At 36.2% G+C, this 25,245-nt stretch overlaps 3 protein-coding genes across 3 annotated transcripts; 2 read left to right on the top strand and 1 right to left on the bottom strand.

Annotated features, from left to right (window-relative positions):
• Nucleotides 1–1,339: 1,339 nt before the first annotated feature.
• On the top strand, nt 1,340–2,407 carry LOC145618146 (transcription factor TCP11-like). The gene has a single exon (XM_081672937.1). The coding sequence runs from the start codon at nt 1,440–1,442 to the stop codon at nt 2,082–2,084; it is 645 nt and encodes a 214-aa protein (XP_081529063.1). The 5' UTR covers nt 1,340–1,439; the 3' UTR covers nt 2,085–2,407.
• A 6,295-nt stretch (nt 2,408–8,702) lies between these two features.
• LOC145616632 (RNA polymerase sigma factor sigF, chloroplastic-like) lies at nt 8,703–16,832 on the top strand. The gene is made up of 9 exons (XM_081671389.1): nt 8,703–8,931; nt 9,919–10,067; nt 10,234–10,361; nt 10,485–10,667; nt 10,897–11,155; nt 11,273–11,503; nt 12,139–12,279; nt 13,772–13,972; nt 16,344–16,832. The coding sequence occupies exons 1-9, from the start codon at nt 8,844–8,846 to the stop codon at nt 16,635–16,637; spliced, it is 1,674 nt and encodes a 557-aa protein (XP_081527515.1). The 5' UTR covers nt 8,703–8,843; the 3' UTR covers nt 16,638–16,832.
• Nucleotides 16,833–17,423: 591 nt separating this feature from the next.
• LOC145618483 (uncharacterized) lies at nt 17,424–19,608 on the bottom strand. Its single transcript, XM_081673253.1, has one exon. It carries the CDS (start codon nt 19,402–19,404, stop codon nt 17,575–17,577), a length of 1,830 nt encoding a protein of 609 aa, XP_081529379.1. The 5' UTR covers nt 19,405–19,608; the 3' UTR covers nt 17,424–17,574.
• Between the last annotated feature and the right edge of the window lie 5,637 nt (nt 19,609–25,245).

The following is a 25,245-nucleotide window of genomic DNA, read 5'->3' as shown; positions in this document are numbered from 1 at the left end:
ATTTAACTTCATTAATCCCATTTCTTGATATAGGTCTTCTTCTAAAGTAACATAATTATTTTCTTCTATAGAAGAAATCCCTTTTTTAGAAATTAAATTCATGATTTCGTTAAGCTTATTAGGGTCTTCTTCCTTATCGAATAAGACTTGTAATTCTTCAAGTGTTTTCTCCTGAAGATGATGGCTCATTTTTAGTCTCTTGATTACTAATAGGTCTTTTAGGAAGTGATACAGTAAACTTCTTATTTTTATCTAGATTTTGAAAAGGATATTTATATTTATATGGAACAATCTTTTCCTTACTAGGTGATACTTCTTTGTTAAACTGATGTCTAACCTCGTTTGTTAAAGCAAGTTGTACTTGTTTAACTTGTTCTTTTAGCTCACTAAGATTTTTATTAATCTCTGTTATTTCTGCTGATAGCTTATGCTCACTACTCATGCAACGACAATGTACACTACCAACTTCTACTTTAAGCTCACCAATTTGATCTACAATATAATTAAGGACTGGGCCAAGATTATTAGAATTTTCAGGAATATGATAGTAATGCTTAAAATCAGGCTTTTTACACTCAGTAGATGGTCTAGTATTCTCCAGTTTTACCTAATTAATTACTACCTTATTTTAGCTTTTAATAGTATGGCTCTGATACCAATCGAGCGCAGTTAGATACCAACAAAGTTTTAATTAGGATCCCAACTATAAAGCTAATTATACCAACAATAATATTTGTTTAATATGATACCAACCGTAGTACTATGATGATACCAACAAGTTATAGGATGGTATTTTGATACTACTCAGGATGGTATTGTCTATATAGATCGTTGGTGCTTACAGATAAGGTACTCTTTTATTATTATTAAATTACGAAAATGACCTTACTATGGTCTCTACCTACTTGAGACCAAGAATTCCTCATCAGGTATCACCATTGAAATTAAAAAAAACTTATTTTGTATGTCAATACTCAAACTTGAATCTAACCATTGAAGATGGTCTAAATAGAAATAGAAATAGAAAGTAGCCAAAACCCAAAAAATAAAAAAATGGGAAACAAGACCTTACGAATATAGTCAAATATCCAACAGTAGTCAACAATCCTGAAATTATTCAATTATAAAATCATCTTTATACCACAACTTTCCTAAAGTACCCTTTTACTGAATTTGCATCCCAGCTGTTTGAAACTTTGAAAGGTATGCATATCCAAAAATTACACAAACATGACATGATATAATCAAGTGGACCCAACCCTTTCAAAAGTGGGCCCATATATATAAAAAAAAAAAAAAAAAAACCCCTTTTATTCTTTATCAGTATTTATAAAATTTACCCAATTTTCTCTCTCCTCCTAATCTACAGTGGGGTCGTCAAAATCCCCCAAATTTTAATTTTCGTAAAAACCCTAATTCCTCCGCCGGAAACCACCGCAATGGGTTCCGAAACAACCGTCTTCCAAAACTCCGACCAACCTCAATTCACATCACATCAGTCGCAACAACAGTCGCAACCTCTTTCATTCTCTCTCCCTTTTCCTCCGATGTCAATCACTTCTTGCTCATCTAAATCAACCACCAACACTACTTCAACAACCGCCGCTAAACTCGCCGTCACCCGTCGCAAAAACTCTTCCACCAAAGACCGACACACCAAAGTTAACGGCCGAGGTCGGCGCGTCCGCATGCCGCCGCTTTGCGCTGCGCGAATCTTCCAGCTAACGCGCGAGCTCGGCCACCGCACCGACGGCCAGACAATCGAGTGGCTTCTCCGACAAGCGGAGCCGTCGATCATTGCTGCTACTGGTACTGGTACTGTTCCTGCTGTCGCTGATTTTAGTTCTCCGGCGAAATCATCTTCGACGAATGCAATTGCTGCTTTGCCGCTTTCGATGGATAATGGGTGGCATTTTCCGTCGCAAACGGTGGGGTTGGAGTTTGGGTATCGGCATATTCCGTCGTTTACGGCGTTGTTACTGCAACCCGATGACGGCGAGATGCGAATGAGGCAGCAAGAGCAAGAGCAAGGAGAAGAACAAGGGGAAGTGAATGGTGTTGCTAAACAAGAGGTTCAGAATTAAGGGGTGATTAATTATTAATTAGTAAGTATTAGTACTAGTAAGTAATGTAATTTGAGTTTAAATTTGTAATTTTTAGGGGGGGTTAGGGTTTGAATTAGGTTATCGGACTAGATTAGGTTTTAGATTAAATATGGTAATTTTTTTCTTTTTTTTTTTTCAAATTTAGAATGGGCTGAGGGTGCTGGGATGATATATTCATCCGTGTGCTGTGAAATATTACTGTGAAGCCCTATTTTTGTTGAATTTTCCGGGGTTTTTTTAGGACATTTGAAATGCGGTATGTGATGTAAATTTTTGGGGAAGTATAAAATCATATTTTGGCATATGTTTTTGGGCTAATTTTACTAATTTATGTTGAGCACTTGAATTTTGAATACCAAACTACTAAAGGTGTGTAGATGATGATGATATAGGCTATAGCAGTGAGATGATTTGAGAGCTCAGTTGACCATTTAAAATGTGCATTAGGCGTAAAGTGGGCCAAAAATTAGGCCTCGGATTGAAAAATAATACTCCCTCCGTCCCCAAATGATAGTCCCTTATGGGCAAAAATAACGGGAATTAAGAAAGTTAAATAAAAATAGTAAAATTACATTGAAAAGATAAATTTACATTGGGTATGTAAAATAGTAGAGAGAGAAAGTAATAAAAGTACATTGAAAAACAAAATTTACATGGGAAACTTAAATTTGCACAAATACTGTTGTAATTGGAGGAAATTTTGATAAAAAAAATGATATTAATAGTACTTGAAAAAAGCAAATGGGACTATCAATTTGGGACTAAAAATAGACCATAAGGGACTATCATTTGGGGACGGAGGGAGTACGAGTTATAATAATATACTTGTACTTAGCTTTGTTTTTTTCTTTCATTTTTTTTATTTAAATAATTCCTCCATTTTCTTTTACTTGCAACACACCTTTTAGGCACGCAGTTTTAGGAGATGATTAGTGAGGGTAAACAAGTGATTTTATCAATATAATTTTTACACGAAGATTAGAATAGGGTTAAGTATCATTTGTAAAAATTATAATGAATAATTTATTCGTTTACATTACATAAACCCAACCTCAAAACACGTGCCACAAGGCTGTGTTGCAAGTAAAAAGAAACGAAGGAAGTACTTTTTAGAGAAATTAAGAAAAAAAAATTAGTATTTCAAAGATAATTCCTTTTGTACACCAAAACACTAAGGGGCTGTTTGGTTCGCACGGGATAATCGCAATGGAATGAACAAAGGAAAAGAAAAGGAATTCAATGAAAAACCCCTCAAATTTGTTACTCCCTCTGTCCCCTTTTGATAGTTCCTTATGGGCATTTTTCACGGGAATTAATAAACACAAATAAGAATAGTAAAACTACATTAAAAAAGTAAATTAACATTGGGTATGTAAAAAAGTATAGAGAGAAGTAATAAAAGTACACAGGAAAACAAAATTTACATGGGAAATTTAAATTTGCACAAATATTGTTGTGAATTAGAGGAAATTTTGATAACAAATTAATATTAATGGTTGTTGGAAAAAGCAAATGAGATGAACATTTTGGGACTAAAATTTGCCCATAAGGGGCTATCAAAAGGGAACGGAGGGAGTATGTTGTTTGTTTGGGATAAGAAAGAAAAACAAGCTACCACTTCCACCACCACACCACCACCACACAAGACCTATTTCCTACATTCTCTAGCCACCATACCATTCGTTGCCCCTCCCCACCACTCGCCGCCCATCGTCAGAGCAACCCCGTCCCTCGCCGGAGACTCCCTCCCTCGAAATTCCCCCCCCCCCTAAAATCTCATCCCTTTCCCCGCAAAATAGTCAGCCTGCCCTCCTCCCACCCTTGAAACCCATCAACTAAGTTTTCCAGGGTGGGAGGAGGGCCAGTCAACTGTTTTGCGAGGAAGGGGATGAGATTTTAGGGTTTTTTCGGGGGAGGGATCTTCGACAAAGGAAGAGGTAGCTCCGGCGAAGGACGATTTACTGTGTCACAACCCAGCCCATTAGCCCACGTTGTCGCCGCCGGTAACGGGCTGTCCTCCCTTGCCCAGACAATTCCTCCCGCTGGCGAGCCCTCACCTTTTTCCCTCCACCCTCATTCCTTCCTTAACACTCCACGAATATAGCCACATGACACAACCTAGCCAAGAAAACCCGACCATCTTCATTCCTCCGTTAAACCACCACGAAACAGCCAACAATCCCTTTCCCCCACCTTGAAATAACCCTACCTCACTATTTCGGTGTACGGGCACTACAAGAAAATAACCTTTTCGTAGCGATTATTTTAACCTTTAGTATCGATTGTAATTGGAACAAAAAACTTTCCCAACGAATGGTCATTCGATACAATATCCCCCATTGCCTTATCCTTTAGTAGTGGTTTTTAATATCGCTGGGGTTGGCCTCAATAATCGATAACAAAAAAAAAGTATGCATATGATCTTTATATGATTCGAACATGCAACCTCAAACTTTTATAGTAAATGTTTCACCAATAAGCTATGACATATTTTTGTATTCTTTGTCAAACAATATTTATATATCTAGTGTTGAAAAGGCTTTTCGTATCGATTTTTGGGATTTAGTGGCAATTGTAAATGATACGATTTCTCAAAATTATATAAATGTGTAAAAATAGTGTGGATATGTATTATTATGTTTTCCATATCGATTTTATATGGGAAAACCATGGCGATTGTAAAATGATACGACTTCCTTAATGATTTCACAAACATACATGCATATTGTAGCGAATGTACAATCGTTACGAAATAACCGCTACCAAAAGACATTTTTCTTGTAGTGGGGAAGGGGAGTTGGGGGTTGTTTCGTGGTGGTTTAACGGAGGAATGAGGATGGTCGATTGGTTGGTGTTTCGAGAAAGAAGGTGGATGCGACAGGGATTAAGGGGAAGGGAGGGGCAGGGTGGGTCAAATGGGAAGGTATAGTACCGTCGGCCAGTTTAGGTGGTTAAGGTGGAGTGTCGGCCGGTTTTCCGGCAAGTTTAAGTGAGGGGTTAGGCTTCGGCGGTGGGGGGAATTTTGGTTTTTTTTAATGTTTTATTTTATATATTTTTTTATAATTTTTTAATAAGTAACTAGCAACTACAATTAACGAACCCTACCGTCCGTTAATTAATGTTCACGGCAAAGGTTATTAATAATTAAAAAAAAATGAGGTTAAGGGCACAACTTAGACGTTTGAAAAAGCATGGGCACAACTTAGAAATCGTAAAAGTTTAGGGGCGTAGCTTAAAAAAACCTGACTATATACTAAAAGACACAACAGTCATCTTCTAGTGTGTCTTTAGCATATATTTTTATATAAAAAAAATTAAAAAGATTGATAGAGAATATACACAATTTTTTTTTTAATTTATGAAAAAACCCGTCAAATATTATATTTACAAACTTAGATATATGAACATATGCTTGGTTTAAAAAAAAAAAAAAAAAAAAAACTGACCATATCTTTATATAAATTCCTATATAAGTGATTACTTTTGTTTTAATGTATGATGATTATTTATAGTAAAAGAATCATGAATATATACCTTTCAACCTAACATAATTGGTAAATGAAAAAATATCAAATTTGAAATTAAAAGTTCAAAACGAAGGTCACTTGGTAGATGGGGGAATCATAGCTTGATGTCCGCTATGTGTTAATTCAACTCGCGAGACATTGACACTTATGCAATTGTTTTGTTTTGCCTAGAAATCATTTTTTATTCCTTTCTTTTCATATCTTTGAACCTGTGGGGGATTATTGTAAGTTCTTGATATAAAACAAGAGTGTTGGAAGAAAAACAAGAGAGAGAAAAAAAACATTGAAAGGGAAAAGTCCCAAATTGGTTGGGGAAGAGTGTCTTGCCTAGTTTTTATATTGTAGTACTTTAGCACTACTTAGTTGAGTGAGTGGGATGTGGGTGTTATACCACACACACACATGCGCGCGCGCCAAGCCGAGCAGGTTAGGTCGGCCTCGGGACTCGTGAACTTGGGGTCTTGGGGAATGCGATGCACGGGTGTGGGTCCTTCTTATCTTTTTGGAGAATTTTATTTCCTTTCTTTGTTGACAGAACATTCCTTAGCCTTGAAATCCCTTTTTTACTGTTGGGATTTTCTAACTGTTAGGGGATTTATTCAGCCATTAGTCCCTTGATTATAGCTAACCGTTTCACTTCCTTTATTATTGCTCTTGACTGACCGAGTTAATCTGGACGAGTTTTTTTTTAGCAAAGTTCTTCCCTCTTTTCCTTCTAGTCGTTTTCCCCTTGCTGCCTATTTATAGCTTGTCTTTCTTCAGCCAAAACACACAGCAATTCCAATCTTTTCTCTTCTCTAAAATTATCGAAACACGGGTTCTTTTCCTTTTGTAATCTGGTTAAGTGTTCAGAATTCCAGTTAGGTTTGTGAGTGCACATGAACTCCGGCACCGGCTTATCCTGGAGGGCGACCACTTCTTGTCTACTACACCGGGAGGTAGCGCAGAATCGTCTTTTAGGTCAGGGGTTCACCACGACACGACTACTATCAGTTTTGGTTCACGCATCAAGAGATAAGTAATTTCTGTTTTATTGCTTATTAGTATTACACAAGCAAGTGTCAAACAATCACTAATTCAATGCTTGAACGAGGGTCTTGTGAAAGAGGGCACTTTCGTATTATCTCTAGCTTTCGAGTTTGGAGTGATTAATAATACTTGCAAGCATTTGGCTACTAACCATGCCTATAAAGTAAACTTCTATTATATGGCTATTGTTAGGGATTGTGAAGACGCATAACTTCCTCAACACACATGATTTGATTTTGTGCCCTTCAACAAAATGCTTAAACAACAGGTCAATTATGTGATTTTAGTAGGTATGATACAACATATCAATTTATTTCATCTTATATAAATTTTGTATTTTTTAAAATTATCAACTAATATTTTTCGTATAAACTATTATATAGATGTTATTGGAGAACTCACTGGCATTGGCAATGTTAGCAATATTTCAAAAACTGATACACCAAATTACAAATAGACAATCGAGCTAGAAAAATTGCAAATTGAAATTCAAACCAGCCTTATTTTTATTTTATATGTTTTTTTTATACAAATCTATATTTCGTATAAAATTTTTATTCATTTAAATTTTAAAATATCTATATCTATATATTTGTGTTATAGATTCAATCATTTGTTGGTTGTATGACTATTATGTAATAGTTTTTGGCACAATAATTAGCTTAGACAATATATATACAAGTGGTAATATATGAGGTTATAATTGGGTCTATAGATTTTGATGAAGGCGGCGGGTAAAACAGGTATTAGATTATATAGTTGTTGAATCGGATGGTAAGACAAGAAAATCTTTAGTTTTTCCTCTACGGGAGATAAGAAATGAATTAGACTACTTCTCTTATATAGTTATGTGAATCATTATTCATTTATTTTCAATTAATAAAAAAACAGATTAAAATTAAAAAAATACAAATGACATACAATTCTATTCAAACCACATTTCTTATTATTTTGTATCGACCATTATTGCGACTAAATAAAAATTTATAAATAATTTGTTAGTGTAAATGAGACTTTTATTATTAGTTGAATTATCTTTGTTTTTTTTTTCCTACATGACTGACAATTTGATTTATAAATCGTGCATCAAACAGGTACTATGCTAGTTGATTCCTAATTCCAAATCCATGTCACTTTGTGAACCAGAAGGTATTCTATGAGTTTGAATCATTTAACATAAATCAAACATAATGTAAATCAGTTTAAACTCATACCTCTAAAGGGGTGTTTGGTTAACTTAATTAAGATATAAGGTATAGGTTTAGAATGGTTTAAACCCACCTTAAGTTTATTTTATAATTTTTAAGAGTTTCAAACTCATATCTCAAACCCACAAGATATGGGGTTTAGAAACCTTGGAGAAGGTGGATTTGGCTTAGGGATGTTAGTGGGGCGGGTCAAGTAGGAGACCGATGGATGGTTCTCGGTTTGGCGGGGGGCGGGGATGAGGAAAAAAACCATACCTATGGGTGATGGGGCGGGGTTGGATTTTAAGTTGTGCCCCCCATCCCCATTCCCGCCCCGCCCCATTGCCACCTCATACTCACATCTATATAATTTTATACTATTTTATAAAATAATTACGTGAAATAAAATAATAATAATAATACTTTGTACTACACTTATATTATAAATAGAAATGTGTGTAATATTAAGAATGTTTTTTTATTTATATTATGATCTATATTAATTATATAGGATTGTGTATTTGAGAGACGGAGATTAGGTGGGGATTAGGCGGGTATTTGGTGGGGATGGATATCCAAGTGGGGGTGGGGCGGGGACGGTTTTGGAGTTGTACCCGCTGGTGCAGGGATAAAATGAATATTAGACCCACCGCGGGAATGGGGATGTGGATGGGAAGACCAACATCCGCCTCGCCCCATTAACCTTCCTAGTTTAGCTCATTCCCTTTTTTATTTTTTTTGAAGACATCATTCCCATATTTTTAGGTATCAAATAAAAGAAAAATTTTGTGAACCAAACACACCCTCTTCAAGAGAAAAAAAAAAAAAAAAGTTTTAAAATCATAAAAATCTAAAAAAAATCGGTCACAACTCACAAGTAATGAAACCTCATCCAATTTGAGAATGGGGTTTTGAGGCTGAAACCTGAGAAGAAAGCTTAGAACGAAGGGACCAAGTTGAAGTGAAGTGTTCATTTTCTCTCTCCTCAAAAATTCATGGAAACTACCATTAATCTGCTCTCTTCATCTTCCTCATTTCCTCCAAGAACCCAATTCAGGAACAATGCTTCTTCTTCTCTTTCAGGTACTATTTTTATCTTATCCCACCAATATTTTGCTTTATTCTACATTTTACATTGTATACTTTTGTTCTGTAATTTAGTCAATATTTGATGTTTATTGGAATGAGTTGTTTATTGGAAATTAACTTGAGAAATTATCTTTGGTAACACTCAAGTTTGGGAAATTAACTTGTTGGAAGTTTGGTAATTTTTGTTTTGGTGAAATGATTTTCGCCTCATTTGATTGAATTCCTCGGTAGTTCTGTTACTCGGACTCTTCATTTTACCTTGGTACTCATGTGAGATCGACACGATTCATTTTGGGCAAACATTAAGGAGAATTATCACAAAATAGCATAATTAACCACAATAACATTCCATACATACCGGTGTCAGGATATGGCTATGACTATAAGGATAATTGAGGGTGTACGTGTACTACCTCCATTCTTTTATGTTCTACTTGTAGCTGTAGGTATGTATTTGAAGAAAATATTGAAATAGACAAGTGTAAGATAAAATAGGATAATGTAAGTGGGCGCGATTCATGCAAGAAAAACATAAGTATAGTAAGAAGGAGACCGAGTTAATCTCAATTTACGTTTACTTAATTAAATGGAGCTAGTAGTAGACAAAATCGTGTCAAATGATGGGTGTTAATTTTTAGATGAAAGAATTCCTGTTCTGGGATTACTACTTGGACCTCTCACTTTTGAGCGCAATCATGATTTTTGGTGTTATGGTATTTGTTCTTGCTAGGTTATTAGCCTATGGAATGATGTTAATTGATTGGCTTCTATTATGAAGAACTAGAAATCTTCTTTTGATTATTTGTGATTGTGAACCAAAATGAATAAACTAACTTTTATTACAAGGAAAAGGTTTTATATCTGTAAGCTTACATTACCTGTATTGTAAATCTGCTGGAGGCTATTTGATCTCTTTTCTATGCTCTGAATTTCTGATATCTGTTTCTATTCCTCAATCTAATTATTGTCAATAATTCGCAGTATCCATGGTTAATGAACAAACATCTTTTGTTCACTCTACGACCACTACTGCTTTGTTGAGACAATTCCCTGCCTCTGTTCTATCACATGAGCAGCGTGATGAGTGCAAGCAATCCTCATTGGTTCTTAAAGAAGATAAAACATGTCAGGTTAGTGACTATGCTGGGATTTCATGGAATGGATTTGTTACATGATTGTCGGTCCATATTATTTGCCTATTTATATAGTTTTTTTTTCTTATAAGTTTGCTAACTGGTTTTCTTTAATAAAATCACTCAGTGGTCTAACAAATTATGTGATTACATTCTTCTGCAGTTACTATCCACCTTGGAGGGTAAGAAGATTGAACATGCTGCATATATCCAACAACAAATAGGGACTTCTCTTCAACACCAAGAGGAACTTGAACATCAGCTTTGCCATTGGTCTGGCTCATCGTTCTTGTAAGGTCCTACTAGATACATCTTCTGTTATTATAAAAGCAAATTTTACATATTTTCATTCCTTGATTTTGTGTTCTAAGAATTTCATTTCAGGATTTAAACAATCTCTTGTTTCTATTGCAGGTTAACATCCCATATAAGTGAGGAACATCCAACCTCAAAAGCTGTGGGTGAGCATAAGGATCTGAAATCATGCGAGGTGATTTCACTTGCCGAGGAAGCTCTTTTAGCCTCAAAATTAGCATTGGCATTAGCTGAGAGCTCCGACGCACTTGATGTTGGGACAGATGGACCCTTTTCTTCTAGGTGATTTTTTTTTTAGCATTATTATTCGACTTATGGAATAGCACAATGAAGATGAGCAGTTCAGGGGAAGTCAACTTTTTATAAATTCTTAATTCATTGACTGCATTCAAAAGCAAGTAATTTTTGAGGGATAATTTCAAGAATTGAATTTTCCCCCTTCCTTCTGAATAAAATATTATATAGTGTCTCCGTCAACTAGGTGTGTGATACTAATGTCTCGGTATTTCAGGTCAAGTAATAGTAGTACTCCGACAGTAACACCGAAAACAGTTAGGTCATCTCGGCTTTTAGAAAGGAGAAATAAGAAAAGGAAGTCTTCAAGGCCTAGAATAATTCATGAGGTAGGTCGTCCTGAAAAAGAGGCTGATCCAAAAAGGTCAAGTGAAGGATATGATCCGAATGATCCTCTTCGTCTATTTTTATGGGGTCCAGAGACGAAGCAGTTGCTAACCATACAACAAGAGAATGATTTGATTGCTGAAATACAGGTACATTGTAAATTGTTCTGCCCACAGTTTTGTTGATACTTGTACAACTTTACTAATGATTTTTTCCAAAAAAATTAAAATAAATTCTAATAATACTTTTGTGTGTTTCTGTCTCAGAACTTCATTAAACTAGTCAATGTGAAGCAAAAGCTTGAGTCTCAATTTGATCGCGAACCAACATTTGCAGAGTGGGCTGATGCTGTTGGGATGAGTATTGTGGCATTGCATTCAGAGGTGCTCTCTGGGAGGAAAAGCCGGGAAAAATTAATTCATGCTAACTTACGTTTGGTGGTACATATAGCTAAACAATATCAGAACCGTGGCCTCAGTCTTAAGGACTTATTGCAGGTAAACCATGGGCGGATCTAGCATGCAACAAGTGTATGCACTTTGATACACTGTACAGTTTTGATGCAGCTAAATATCATTAGATTTTATTTAGATTGCTGGCAAGCGTATAGTATTTCACTGACCTTACAGATGATAGGTGCCTAGATGAATACTACCTTTTTTTCATTCTTCTTTCTTTTCTCATTAAGAAAGATCCCCCCTCCCCCTTACAAGTGAGTGTTCTCTATTGAATTAGGTCTTATTTTTATTTTTGGTTTGGTTTCTCACTTTCTCAGCATTGTTTGCATTTAAAATCATTTAGTGAAGTAACATTTTGTCAATGACTAGTGTAGAATTTCATTCTTTTTTATACCATTAGGTCATAGCCTTAATTAATTCATGTAAAAGTATATGATTTTATTTGCATATTGTGTATTAGAATCCTAGATATGCCATTGTATAAACCAAAGAACATTACATTGCCTTTTAGCTTGTTATTTTTATTGCTTGTAAAGGTCTATGCCTCATTCTCGATTGTTTTATTTTTGTTTATTTTTTTTTACTCGTGCAATCGGATTAGGCAGCATGACTGTATGAGATTATCACCTAGCCAAAGACTGAGATTTTTTTTCCCTGTTGTAATTCTGTTAAAGGAAGGGAGTATGGGGCTAATGAAGAGTGTGGAAAAGTTCAAACCCCAAGCTGGTTGCCGATTTCCTAGTTATGCATATTGGTGGATAAGGCAAGGAATTAGGAAGGCCATATTTCAACATTCAAAGATCATCCGTCTGCCGGTATGAACTCTATATTGTTTTCTTTTCGAGAGTTGATGTCCTTGCTTAGTTTGAAATCTCTCCATTTATATTCTTGCTGAATCATTAATAAGTTTCAGTTGTTTGAATTTCTTATTTTTTCTTTCAAACTCCTATATTTTTGGTAGGTTATTTTAATTTTTTTTTTTTGAAAATCATTATGTGAGTAACGTCAATTAATTTTAGGAGATTTTGTCAAATAACACCTTTTATAACCTAATTTTTTTTTTTTTGGTTAAAACACACCTAAAACCAGTTTTTTTTTGCAAAAACACACCTAACCCCGCTTTCAGGCCATTGACTTGGTTTATCGGCGTTGGCCCCCTCACGTGAGGGTCATGTGCTCCGAATAAACCCTCATTCTCTATCCTCAAGCCACCACAACCTAGCCAACCCTAGCCGCAACACCACCGCCTAGCTACCGACCACTCAGCCGCCGACACCACCACCCATCAACCCAACCACCGTCACCGCCCACCCAAGTCACTCTTAACCTACCCAGAAAATCCCCCTTTCTTTCTTCATCTTTAACTACCATCCTCTTCATCTTGAGCTCCTTCAACGCTGGCGCAACAATCTACGGCAAAACATGACCACCCCAACCATCAAGAACAAGATTAAAGTCGGAAAAATAAGGATTTCCATTTATAGTAACAACATATTTTTGTTGGGGATTCTTACTCCATTATTAGATCTGAGAAAAAGTTGCAGAAAATTGAAGATTTGAAGAAGGAAGGAGCAAAAATAGAGGAGAGAGAAAGATGCGATTTTATTGGGTTGGTTTTTGTTATTTGGGTGGGCGGTGATGGCAGCTAGGTTGATTGGTGGTGGTGGAAGTGGTTATAGTGGCGGCTAGGCGGTGGTGATGGCGTTTGCAGTTGCTAGGCTTGTGGTTGTGGTAGCTTAGAGGAGAGAGAAAAGGGGATATTCTAGGCACGTGAGCCTCACGTGGCGAGTCAACGCTGGTAACCAAGTCAATGGCCAGAAAACCAGTGTAAGGTGTGTAATCGCAAAAAAAAAAAATGGCTTTAGGTGTGTTTTAAAAAAAAAAAAAATTTATAAGGTGTTTTTTCACAATAAAAGAGTTAGAAAAGGTGTTATTTGAGAAATTTTCCTTAATTTTAATATATTTAACTCCATTTCCTTTTTTTTTTTAAAAAAAAAATAAAAATAAAAAAAATATTAAAAGAAATAAAGAATATGTTCACATGTTTTCAAGTGTAACCCATTTTTCCATTGGGGTAACCTTCATCCATTAGCGTAACCTCATTTGATCATCGCTGTAACTTTGTAACCCCCATTGCTCAAATAATTGCCATACATGTGAAGTGGCCAACGGGCCACACCACCAACTAATGGTGTGGCTGAAAACATATAAGAATTTTTGTCAACAATTTTTTTAGCATGAAAAGATTTCTCTGCAAGTTGAGGTCATCCTTACTGACATAATAGCATATTGGCAAATGTTCTGTAGGAAAATATGTATAGTCTCCATGCCAAGTTCTTAGAAGCAAGAAAGTTATTCACCCAAGAAGGGCATCATCAACCAACGATAGAAGAGCTGGCATTCCGTGTAGGAATTACAGTTGAGAAACTGCAGAATTTGCTAATTTTGATGAGACATCCACTTTCAATGCAGCAACCTGTGTGGAGTGATCAGAATACCACTTTTCAGGTAATGTTACAGAACTCAACTCAAATACGGTAAATGCAATGTGTGCAATTTGTTTTAGAATATGACAGTTACACATAAGAAAATAATTTTGATTGTTTCAAAAAAAAAAAAAAAAAAAAAAAAATTTGATAGTTTTTTTTTTTTTCTCTTGGCTCTTTTGTTTTGATTTGTAATTCAATTTGTTCTTGGGTTCATAAAAGCACAATGGTTAATGCAATATATTCAATTTGGGAGGGGGGCATGAACCTGAGACTTTTGAATTTTTTATTGGCTTATAAAGTTTTGAGTTGATGGGAGAATTCAGTTGAATTTCTCAATCTAGCCCATCTTGCTCATTGACATAGTATGTCCGTCTTCTTGGTTATAATTTCTACTTTCTCAAATGGAAATTTTACATAATTCAAGTGCTTTACATATAGATAGTTTATTTCAAGCCTATATATATTTTTGATTTAAAATTAATGATAAACTATGTGATAAAGAAACATGAATATTGAAAAGCTGATGAACAGAGAACCTTGGAATATTTTCCAAACATTTACTTCATCCGATTTTATTCAGTTGCATCACTTTAGTTTTCACGGACTCCTAGGCAATTTTAGAGTAGAGAAAGGTAGAGAGAAAAAATAAATAGGGCCCATGTGATAGGAGAGAGATAGAGAGAATTTATTAGTCAAAAAGGAAAGTGATGCAACTAATATGAAACTTCCATTTAAGGAAAGCGATGCAACTAAAAAAACCGGAGGAAGTATTTGATGCTCCAAATAGAGACAAAGCTTTGGGATTCACAGAAATAAACAAGAGGGATGGCTGGAGACTGGACTAATATGATATAACCTGTTGCTTATGTAATAGGATGATACTAGTTCCTGTAACCTGCTTAGTTTTAAAAGGCGCAAGGCGCACCAAGGCGCAAATGGTCCTTGCAGAGTTGCAGCCTAGGCGCGAGGCGCAAGGCGAAGGCGCGCGCCTTTTGTATGCATAGCGCATGTATTTATATATTTATTTCAAATTATATTTTACTTTGATTGTACTTGATACCAATTAAAAAGATTCATAATAAATTAAATAATGATATATGTAAATCTAAGGTAATCTGAATTTGAAAAAATGTCCACCATTCTTCAAATTATAACTTAAACCTTAGTTATTTTCCTTGAGGTGCAAAGGCGCGCCTTACCCAAGGCGCTTTGAGGCGCACGAGGCGCGCGCCTTCCGTAGGTGTCTGAGCCTCGACTAGCTAAAGCCCATTTCCTAGAGCCTGGGCCCAAGGGCTTTTTAAAACCAAGGTAACCTGTCTGGCTAATGATTATGCTTTAGGACAGAATGTACGATGGAGTACTAGATTTCTCATTTTTAATCATCCATCGACTATTCATAGGGTATTGTAAGCCTGTTTGCCCAACATGCAGGTGATTCTTTTACATTTAGGAGCAGTTTTGCATATATTTTTTGTATCACAAAATGTGGTTATCCTGCTTATCCTTAAGAATAATTGTTTCGTAAGGAGCCATAAATGGTAGCAATGGATGATGATGTAGACAAGTATCAATCTGAGGTCCTGTTTTCCATCTCCCAATGACTTAACCACCTATGAAAGATTACATGTGAGTTTGTAGGAATTACTAATTGATATTCTGTAAAAGTTTAAATAATTCTCTTACTCCCTCCGTTTCTTGTGAGTTTTATAATTGCCTTAATCAGCCTTTAAAAATAAAAAGTGTGACAATTCCATTTTGGCAAACCATTACATATAAATATTCCTTCTCTCTCTTCGCATGGTCTCCACTCCTCTTTTTAATGATTTTTCTCCAAACAATAAAATATTCACTCGTTCCAATCACATGGTCAGTTCTGCAGGAGCATCCTCTAACAGTCACTTACATCATTATACATCATTATACATCCTCTAACAGTCAAGGCTGTCCATTGCGGCTGTAGCTCCTTATGATCAAACCATTGCATGTATCCAGTCAACCTCACTTGTGAACAGTGTGATAGTTCTCATATAACTTGGAAGAGTCTATCACACCTTACTAAACATTGGTAGTTGGACTGTCCCCATACCCTCATCATTATTCAACATTAGGAAGGGTATTTTAAAAAAAAAAAATTTTTTTGATGTGATGGCCTTTATTTCCACGCATTCTATATTCGAATGACTTTTATTTTGGATGAGGGAGTATGTGTGTATGAGTCTAGCATCTGAATTGGATCGTCAAAAGTGTTTTAATATTGATAGTATATATGCTTCTGCTGCATTTGATGTTCACTTTGATCATTAGCCTTACTATTTCTCTCATCTGCTGGACAAATTTTTTTTTTTTTTTTTTTTTTTTTTTTTTTTTTTTTTTTTTTTTTTTTTTTGCAGGAGATCACTGCAGATACTAAGATTGAAAAGCCTGATGTATGTGCGGAAAAACAATTGATGAGGAAACATATACGCAACCTGCTCTGTACGCTGGCTCCCAGAGAAAGACAAATAATCAAACTGAGGTTTGGCATAGGATCTGCATCTGAAAAACGGAACTCATTATCAGAAATAGGAGCCATGTTTGGTTTGTCTAAGGAAAGGGTACGCCAAATAGAAAGTCGAGCTTTGCACAAGCTTAAGGAATCACTCAACAGCCATGGCTTATTGGAGTATACTGATCTACTCGTGTAAATCAATATGCATTGCGTTACCATATCAATTGTTTCCCTTGTTAGTTTTCATGTAAATTAGATATAATGTCATGGTTCAAATCTGCTGTTTATATTACTACCCACTTTTGGTAAATGGGTCTTCCTGTAAATTAAATGGAAGTTCTGTATCTAATTCTTTCTCATGGATTGTACATATCTCGTAGCTAATAATCATTCTTATTTCTGTCTGAACATTACTGGAATTTTACATATAATATAAGTCTTCATCTTGTTCCCTTTCCGCTTCCTATTGCAGTGTTCTATATACACCTCAATTTATTGTCGTGTAGATTTTTAGTGCCTGAAGCCATCTTCATCTCGTAGCTGATCGAATAATTTGCTGACAGAAAGGGTATTATCCCACCCCTCTTGGATAGCAGATGGTTAAATCCATTATGTTTGAGGCTGCAACTTTCTTGAAGTAGAAAGTTTTATCACAACCAATTAACCAATTGGACATTCGCCCAACTTTCACTAGCTGAGTAGCTGCCTTGATATTTGATTCTGTCCCAAGCACACCCTTTTCGTAAAGACCTGCCTCTCTTACTATACTACTCAAGATCTGCTCGCAATTTTTTCTTGCAAATCTATGGCTTAGAATGTGAAAGCAGAAAATTGGCTTATGTGCTTCGAATGAAAATGATAGATAGTAAAAGTTTTGAGGGTTTGAATACATCCTCCAAACTTGTTTCATTGACAAGGTTGGACTAAGAGAAGTAATATAACACCATTGTAAGAGATATAATAAGGATGTAAATGACACATTTTACATAATAGGGAGAGGGTGTACTAATACAATAGATATGAAAGAGTTAAATTCCTAAAATCACAACAGAACGAGTTTGGCTTGTGCTTCGACCAAAGTTTCCAAGTTCAGTAAGTGTATGATAAACGGATTGAAAATAATGACCTCGGCTTCAGCTTGAATGAAGGCTTCCAACGAGTGAAGTATATACTGTACTGTCTGGAGTAAGGCCTGCTTCTATCATTTGATCATACAATTTGAAAGCTTCATCTGATTTTCCGGCCTTTGACAAGCCTGCAATCACTGCTGTATAAGTAACTACATTTGGAACTAACTCCCTATTAGACATTTCATTGAACAATTTCAGTGCACAATCCATCTTTCCATTTATACATTCACCATGTATTATAGACGTGTAAGAGTAGACATCAGGCGTTACTCCCCTTTCCTCCATCTCATTTTTGAGTTCATGAGCCTCCTTCATCCTACCTTTCTTGCAGTATCCATCAATCAAAGCGTTATAAGTGACAACATTAGGACCTTCCCCCTTCCTCTCCATTTCTTTAAAGAGCCTCCTGGCTTCGGCAAATTTACCTTCCTTACAATGTATGTCAATCAAAGTAGTATAATTGATAGTATTCAGTGACAACCCTTTCTCTAACATTGAGTACAGGAATGTCTTTGCTTCCTCATTTCGATTCAACTTGTGCAACCCACTTGCCATAATGTTATACATGTATGCATCGGGCATTAATCCTTTTTTCTCCATGGAATCCTTCAGCCGCAATGCTTCATCCATTCTCCCTTTTCTGCAATAACCATCTAACAAAGTATTATAAATCACACGATTCATCTCAAGTCCTCTAGTTTGCATCTCCTTCACAAGCATCTCTGCAGCGTCCAACTGGCCAGCCTTACATAATCCATGTATCATAGCACCATAAGTATGAGTATTCGGAGAAAGGCCTCTCTCTATCATTTCATCGAAAAGATGGCAAGCCTTCTTCATGTCTTGTTTTATACAACACAAATTGATCATCACGGTATATAAATGCACATCTGCCTTCACACCTCTCTCACACATTTTCTGGTACATCTTCTCTGCTTCAACAATCTTCCCATTATTCGCATATCCATCAATCACAAGTGTATAGGTGGCGACATTAGGCTCCACATTCACCTTCTTCATTAGCCTAATCACTTCATCAACTTCGTGAAAATCTTGTTTCCTTATAAAATAAACTATCAACGAATTATACGGATATGAATTCAGCTCTATTCCTCTCCTACCCATTTCATCTATCAACTGTTTAGCCTTATCAATCTCTCCTCTCTTACACAGACAATCGATCACAAGCGACATCGAATACACAGTTATTTCGACACCAGAATCAACCATCTTAGTAAAAAACTTGAACAATGACTCAAATTCCCCAGTTTTCTTAAGAGAAACCAAGAAAACCATACAACTCCTCTCCTCAATTTCAAACCCTCTCTCAGTCATATAATCAAACACCTTAAAGGCATCATCAAACTGCTGATTATCTGCATGAACCCTCATCAAAAGATCAAAACATTTAGCCAAATTTTCACTCTTACTACCACATTCTTCCACAATAGACACCATATCTGAAACTGGGCATCGAAGATTATGATCAACAGACACAGAATTTAACAGATTTTTCGCAACAGCGAATTTTCGAGCATCTAACAATCTAAAAATGAGGGTAATGTAAGCTCGAAGATCAGGTTTCTGGGAAGATGAAGAAGGCAAATTTCGCAGAAAATCAAAGAATCTTAAGCAAGAAGTAACAGGGACAAGTGAGTCTGAAAGAACAATTTGAGTTATCTGTGAATTGACATTGCCAAAAATAGGTGATTTCTGGAAGTTTGTGAAGTTTGAGGATATTAAAGATTGGGAAATATGTTTAGCAATTTCTTGATTAGATTTTAGATTAGGGAATTGATTTTTGAAGACACTGGATAATTTTTGCCTGGACATTTTTCCAGTTGAGAAACTATAACTATCCGATTGAGCTCGGCGAAAACTGGGAGGATTTCAGCTTAATTTTTAGATCAAATTCGAAGAAGGAAGAGGGAATTTATTATATTGAAATTTGTAAATTAAAGTTCATTGAGCATTTTGCATATGGAAAGACTCCTGAGCATATGTACCAACTATCGAGCAGAAAAATACTGGAGAGGGCGGGAGAATGGAAATTGAAGTTACTATCTCCGGCTCTAGCCTCTAGGCCCCGGTTTCTTAGTTAGATATACGTCCGGGTATGTTATCCAAATTACTCCCTGTTTCTTATTTCTTGCAACAAAGGGGGTGAGCACATTTTCAAATCAAAATTTTTAAGGGCCTAAAGCAAGTTTTTAATCTCATGTGATTAAGTATAAAAAAAGGAGGGAATTGAAAGGGACCACATTTTTTAAACCCTTTCACATGGGCTGATTTTTGGGAGGGTGTACTTTTTCCTCCCAAATTTTCACCAAAATTTAAAATGTACTAAAATTTTAGCCAAAATTTTCCTTACTTTTCACAAGCAAATGGGGTTATAAATTGTTCAATACGCAACCATAAATTTCTGTTTCATCAATACATCAACAAGTTCTACTCCCTCCTAATGAATACATTTCAGCTTGAATTTTCAAAAGTTAGCACTAACCTACACCTAATCCTACCTTAATTACCCACAACGTACATTACCTAACCTAATTAGTGCTAAATTAGGGGCAGCATCTTCACTTTGAATTCATCCAAAAGCTGGTTCAGTTCGAGTTGTCCAAAAAGTTGCATCCTCCACTTCATTACCATCCCAAGACCTGGAAAAGAACAAGATTAGTATCTGTCAATGGATTATGAAGAATTTTTTTCATTAGAATAGTTACTTGGTGAAGAAAATCAACCCTACTCAAGTGAGTCATCACAGACAAGTAGTGACTCAAAGGATGAATATGCTGCGGAATGGGCACATTCTCAAATCTTAAACAACCAGCAACAAACACAGCAATGAGAGAAGAAAGAGACCTCACCATGGAACAAAAAAGGCAAATTGTAGATGTCATTCGGCTAAAAATGCAAGGGGGGAACTTCTAAAAGGTTTTCTATCACAACTAGCAAGAAAATTCGACATTCATAGATCAACAATGTCAAGGTTAAATGCTGACATTTAGAAGCAAATGGCACAGGGGAATGTCATTGATGTCAGGTTAAAGAAATTAGGCAGAACAGGGCCTAAACCCAAAGAGTACTTTGATGAGTGGCTTCAATCTGTCCCATTGTACTAGAGGACCACAGAGAGAAGCTATGCAGGAGCACTAAATGTTTCACATTCAAAAATTCACAGATTAAGATAGAAAGGAAGACTCAGAACTCACACACACACAAATCATCCAGCTTTAACATCCAATCACAAGGTGGCAAGATTGAAGTGGGTTTTAGGGCACATTAACCCAATACCAAGTCAAGGGAACCCAAAGTTTGTTGACATGCAAGAAACAATTCATATTGATGAAAATGGTTCTACTTGAACCCAGAAACAAGAAAATTCTACCTGTTGCCAAAAGAAGAAGACCCCTACAGATGTCAACAGTCAAAAAGGTTTAAGGTTAAGGCCTTGTTCATGGCAATGTTGGGAAACCCTTGTATGCAAGAGATGGGACTCTATTGCATGATGGAAAGTATGGTATCTTTCCATTTGTCAAAAAAAAGATGGTAAAGAAAAAGAGTAAAACAGAGAAGCTGGTACAATGCAGACAAAGGCTGTGCAAAATGTCAACAAAGATGCAATCAGGGACATGCTTATGGACCACATCATCCCAGCAATACATCAACAGTGGCCAGAGGGTGTTCCCAAAAATGTGAAAATACAATGGGATAATGCAAGACCTCATCAAGTGCTAAAAGATGAGGAATTCATTGCTGCATGCAATGTAAATGGGCTCAACATAGAAATAGTCTACTAACCAGCACAGTCTCCTGACTTGAATGTGCTAGACCTAGGGCTTTTCAAAGTGATACAATCCCTCCAATATCAAGCCTTCCCAACTACTTTGGATGACTTAATAAAAGAGGTCATAAATGCATACAATGCATTTGAAGCTAAGGCCAACAAGTACATATGGCTAACTGTTGGACTTAATGATATTGATGATGACACAACCTTACTTACTTACCTTCTAATAAGAGCTTGATTGTTTAAGTGTGTGATCAGTGCAAAGACTAAGAGAATTAAGTGTTGAGCAAAAGACACCATGAGGAACATGAAGGCCAGAAACAAAGATATCCAAAAAGAAGAGTTCCCTCACAGGAACTGGCACTTCAGAAATGAAGACTTGAGAAGAGAAGGTTCCCTCAGGGAACAGAAGCTTCAGAGAAGAAGCATCACCAGAGAAGAGAAGTTCCTTACAAGGAATAGAAGCCTCGGAGTAGAAGCTTCATTAGAGAAACATGAAGACTAAATATTTTATATATTTTAGGATTTATGTAAGTATAAGAAAGTTAGTTACACTCGAAAAATATGTGTGGAATTGGTCTTAGAGAAGATAGTGCGCATGCTAGTTTTTAGGAAATTGGTTAAAGTAGTTAAATGTTTATCTTTTTCTTAACCAAAAAGATTTTATTTATTTTTCTGATTTTCGAAATTATCTTCTGAAAATAAAATCTCCACGTTTTCTAAAAACTTGCGGCCTACTCCCCATGTTCTTCTTTGAACCATGGTCTTGCACATTGAGGAGTTCATGGTCCCTTAATTTTAGGGACATGATCTTCTTAGTGGGTTGGAGTAGTGGCATAATGGTATTGCTGCACAAAGAAGATTTTCCAAAGCGTTTTATGCTCTATAAATAACACATAATTTCAGTTGGAAAATTTCACCCTTGCTCACATAAGTTTTTATCTTTTAATCGAGTTAAGAGTCCAATTCCATACAAGTCTATTTGAGTGTTCTTAATGTTCTTATACTAGAGTTTAATTTCTTTCTTTTGAGTTGTAATTTGGGGAATGGGGATGTTTGAGTGAACTTCTGTATTGTGAGAAAGAGAAGTGAGAAAGAGAAGAGAAAGAGCAGAGAGAAGTGAGAAGAGAGAAAGAGAAGAGAAGGAGTAACAAGTTGGGTGACTTGTTCCTCGGGGCTTCAAGTTTGTTGAGGAGCTTGAAGTAAGAGTCTTTAATTTGTAATAGGATTTATTGCCCTATTCTAGTGAAGATTCTTTTCCTAAAATCCCAAGTGGTCGTGGTTTTTCTCCTTGATTAGGGCCAAGGAGTTTTCCACGTAAAAATCTCTCGTGCACTTTTGTTCCTTCAGTTTAACTTTCTGTTCCTTTAGCTTACTTAGTTTTAATTCCGCAAAAAGTTTGGCTAAACTCTCATACTACAATTCAACCCCCCTTCTTGTAGTATTCATTGAAACAACACTAGCACTGCAATCAGTCATGATAAAGATACTAGAAAAGCAAGGGAACAACAACTTCTCACCACCACATATGAAGAAGAAGAAGCTGGAAAGAATAGGGGTTTTACCCAAAAATCTACATGTCCCAAAGGAGCTCATACAACAAGCTGTCACATTTCTAGACACAGTTTTCATCCCAACACATGCAACAGAGGAAGAAGCATACATGGAAGTTGATGCTGATTGAAGTGAAGACACCAAAAAAAGGACCCAAACACAGCACAATGACTGCCACACATAACCTTCATAGTATTTTGAAGATTATTGTAACAAACATTCTGTTATAGTTACCCTTTTACCAGCTTTTGCTTAAGTTAAATGTTTAATGCTTAGGTTATGTGTATTTTGATGAATCACATAGAAGACATGTAAGGCAGTCATGTAATATAGGGGCTCAGTATTTTCACATTTTGTGTAAACTTTGTTATCAAAGATTACTAATATCAGTGATGAATGTTGGTGTATTATAGACATAGTACTTATTACCGTCAGTAAGGGTATGCATATATCAAAAAACTGCTCAATGAAGTTACCTCAACATCAAGGCCATAAGACCATAGATGGAGCAATTCTATCACAAGCAACAATGAATCAAATGAGTCCCTTCATCATTTGGTTGACACAAAAAGGCAGATAGTGGCATGAAGTAGGGGGGACTAACTCACAGACCAAACCTAAGGCAACATATTATCCCTCAAAATACATGGCATACCCCACATACAAACATAGTGTTCTCTCATTACCATGTCATTGAGAACATAATAAGGACTCCTAACACCATAAGGCAACATATTCCACATAAAACATAGTGCAAAATGATCATCATTCATCAACATAACATTCCCATGACCATGTCAAGCTAACATACTCCAACAACAACTAAAAGCCAACAACATCAATTAAATCAAGCATAGCCTTAGGCAATACTATCATCAACATCATCAAGATAGCATACATAGCATACTATCAACCATAGCAACAAGATAGAATACACAGCAGAATATCAACCATAGCAACACTGTGACAGGGACTCAAACCATAACATTGATACAGGGATTCAAACCACACAACAAGGGCAATTTTTTAATATCAAAAAACTGAATACTAGTAAAAAAAGGGAGAAGAAAGGTTATGCGCTGCAGAATTAGTTGCCAGTGAACCATTCAGGGTGGACATCCCTCAGAAAATCCATGTAATCCTCATCAGAAAGATGGAGCATACTAGATCTGACCTTTTTCATCCCTAAGAAGGACCCCTTCTTCTGCTGCTTCTCACTAACAGACTGAGCACCATCAACCACAGTCTTATATCTGGAAGCAGAACCACCAGAATGGCCCATTCTAGATCCAGAAGCCCCCCCTTTCCCTTTGTTACGGGGCTTAGTCTCTGCCCTTTTGGAAGACCCAGCAGCTTTTGCCTTCCCAGATCCTTCGCCTTCACTCTCCCCTTCTAAATATATCACCTCAACAGCTTCTTTAAAGTTTTTGGAAACAAGCTAGATCTGTGTTAAATTCACTTTCATCATCTGAGGATATGTACTCAGTAAGCTTAGCACCTCGGCGGCAGCGAAAGTACAATGGCCTCAACCTAGCGCGTAGAGCTTTGATCTTCCCAGATCCCCTCTCACAGATGTATCTAGTGGTGCCTGGAGGAAGATCATCAATGGGTTTTTCTGGTGGGAGATTTTTGTAGCAAAACAATGAAGCATCGGTGGTTGAAGAGGAACTCATTTTTTTAGGGTGGGCGGGCTGATGGGTGAAATCAATGGAAGAGGGAGGAAGTGGCGAATGAGAGAATAAGATTTAGGGTTCCGAAGGAGCAGGAGAGAGAAAGAGAGATTGTTAAATAGAGAGGAGAGAGAGGGGAGAGAGGAAGTAGCCATGGAGTTAATGCAGGTAGGTGAAGATCGCATTCAATGGTGTAGTTGGGAAGATGAACAAATTTGTTCATCAATCTGATGAATATAAAGAAGGGAGATTTAGGGGGGGGGGGGAGGTTGATTTTTTATGGTGGGAATCATTAATTCCTGATTAGATATAACTAAGGTAATTGCATTTAGATTAGTAGAAATCAGCCGAGTTATCATGTTATAATAAGGGCACATATGTAAATTTACCTTTAAAAATTTACTAAAAGAGGAAAAACTTATTGCAAGAAATGTGAACCACCCAAATATGGTAAATGTTGCAAGAAATAAGAAACGGAGGGAGTATTTTGAAATTATAAAAGACTTGAATTTTCAAAACAAGTTACCCCTTCGTTTATCAAATACTATGTATTCTTTTATTTTGACTATGTACGTTGGTTAGTGCAATACTTTGACTATAAGTATCTTTAGTTGTGTATTTGTAAAGATAACAATTGAAAACAATTACTCCATATTA

This window comes from Chenopodium album, chromosome 26 (assembly GCF_948465745.1).
Source record: "Chenopodium album chromosome 26, dcCheAlbu1.1, whole genome shotgun sequence".
Lineage (NCBI taxonomy): Eukaryota > Viridiplantae > Streptophyta > Magnoliopsida > Caryophyllales > Amaranthaceae > Chenopodium > Chenopodium album.
Note: the sequence above shows the minus strand (reverse complement) of the source record. Positions and strands in the feature narration are given on the sequence as shown.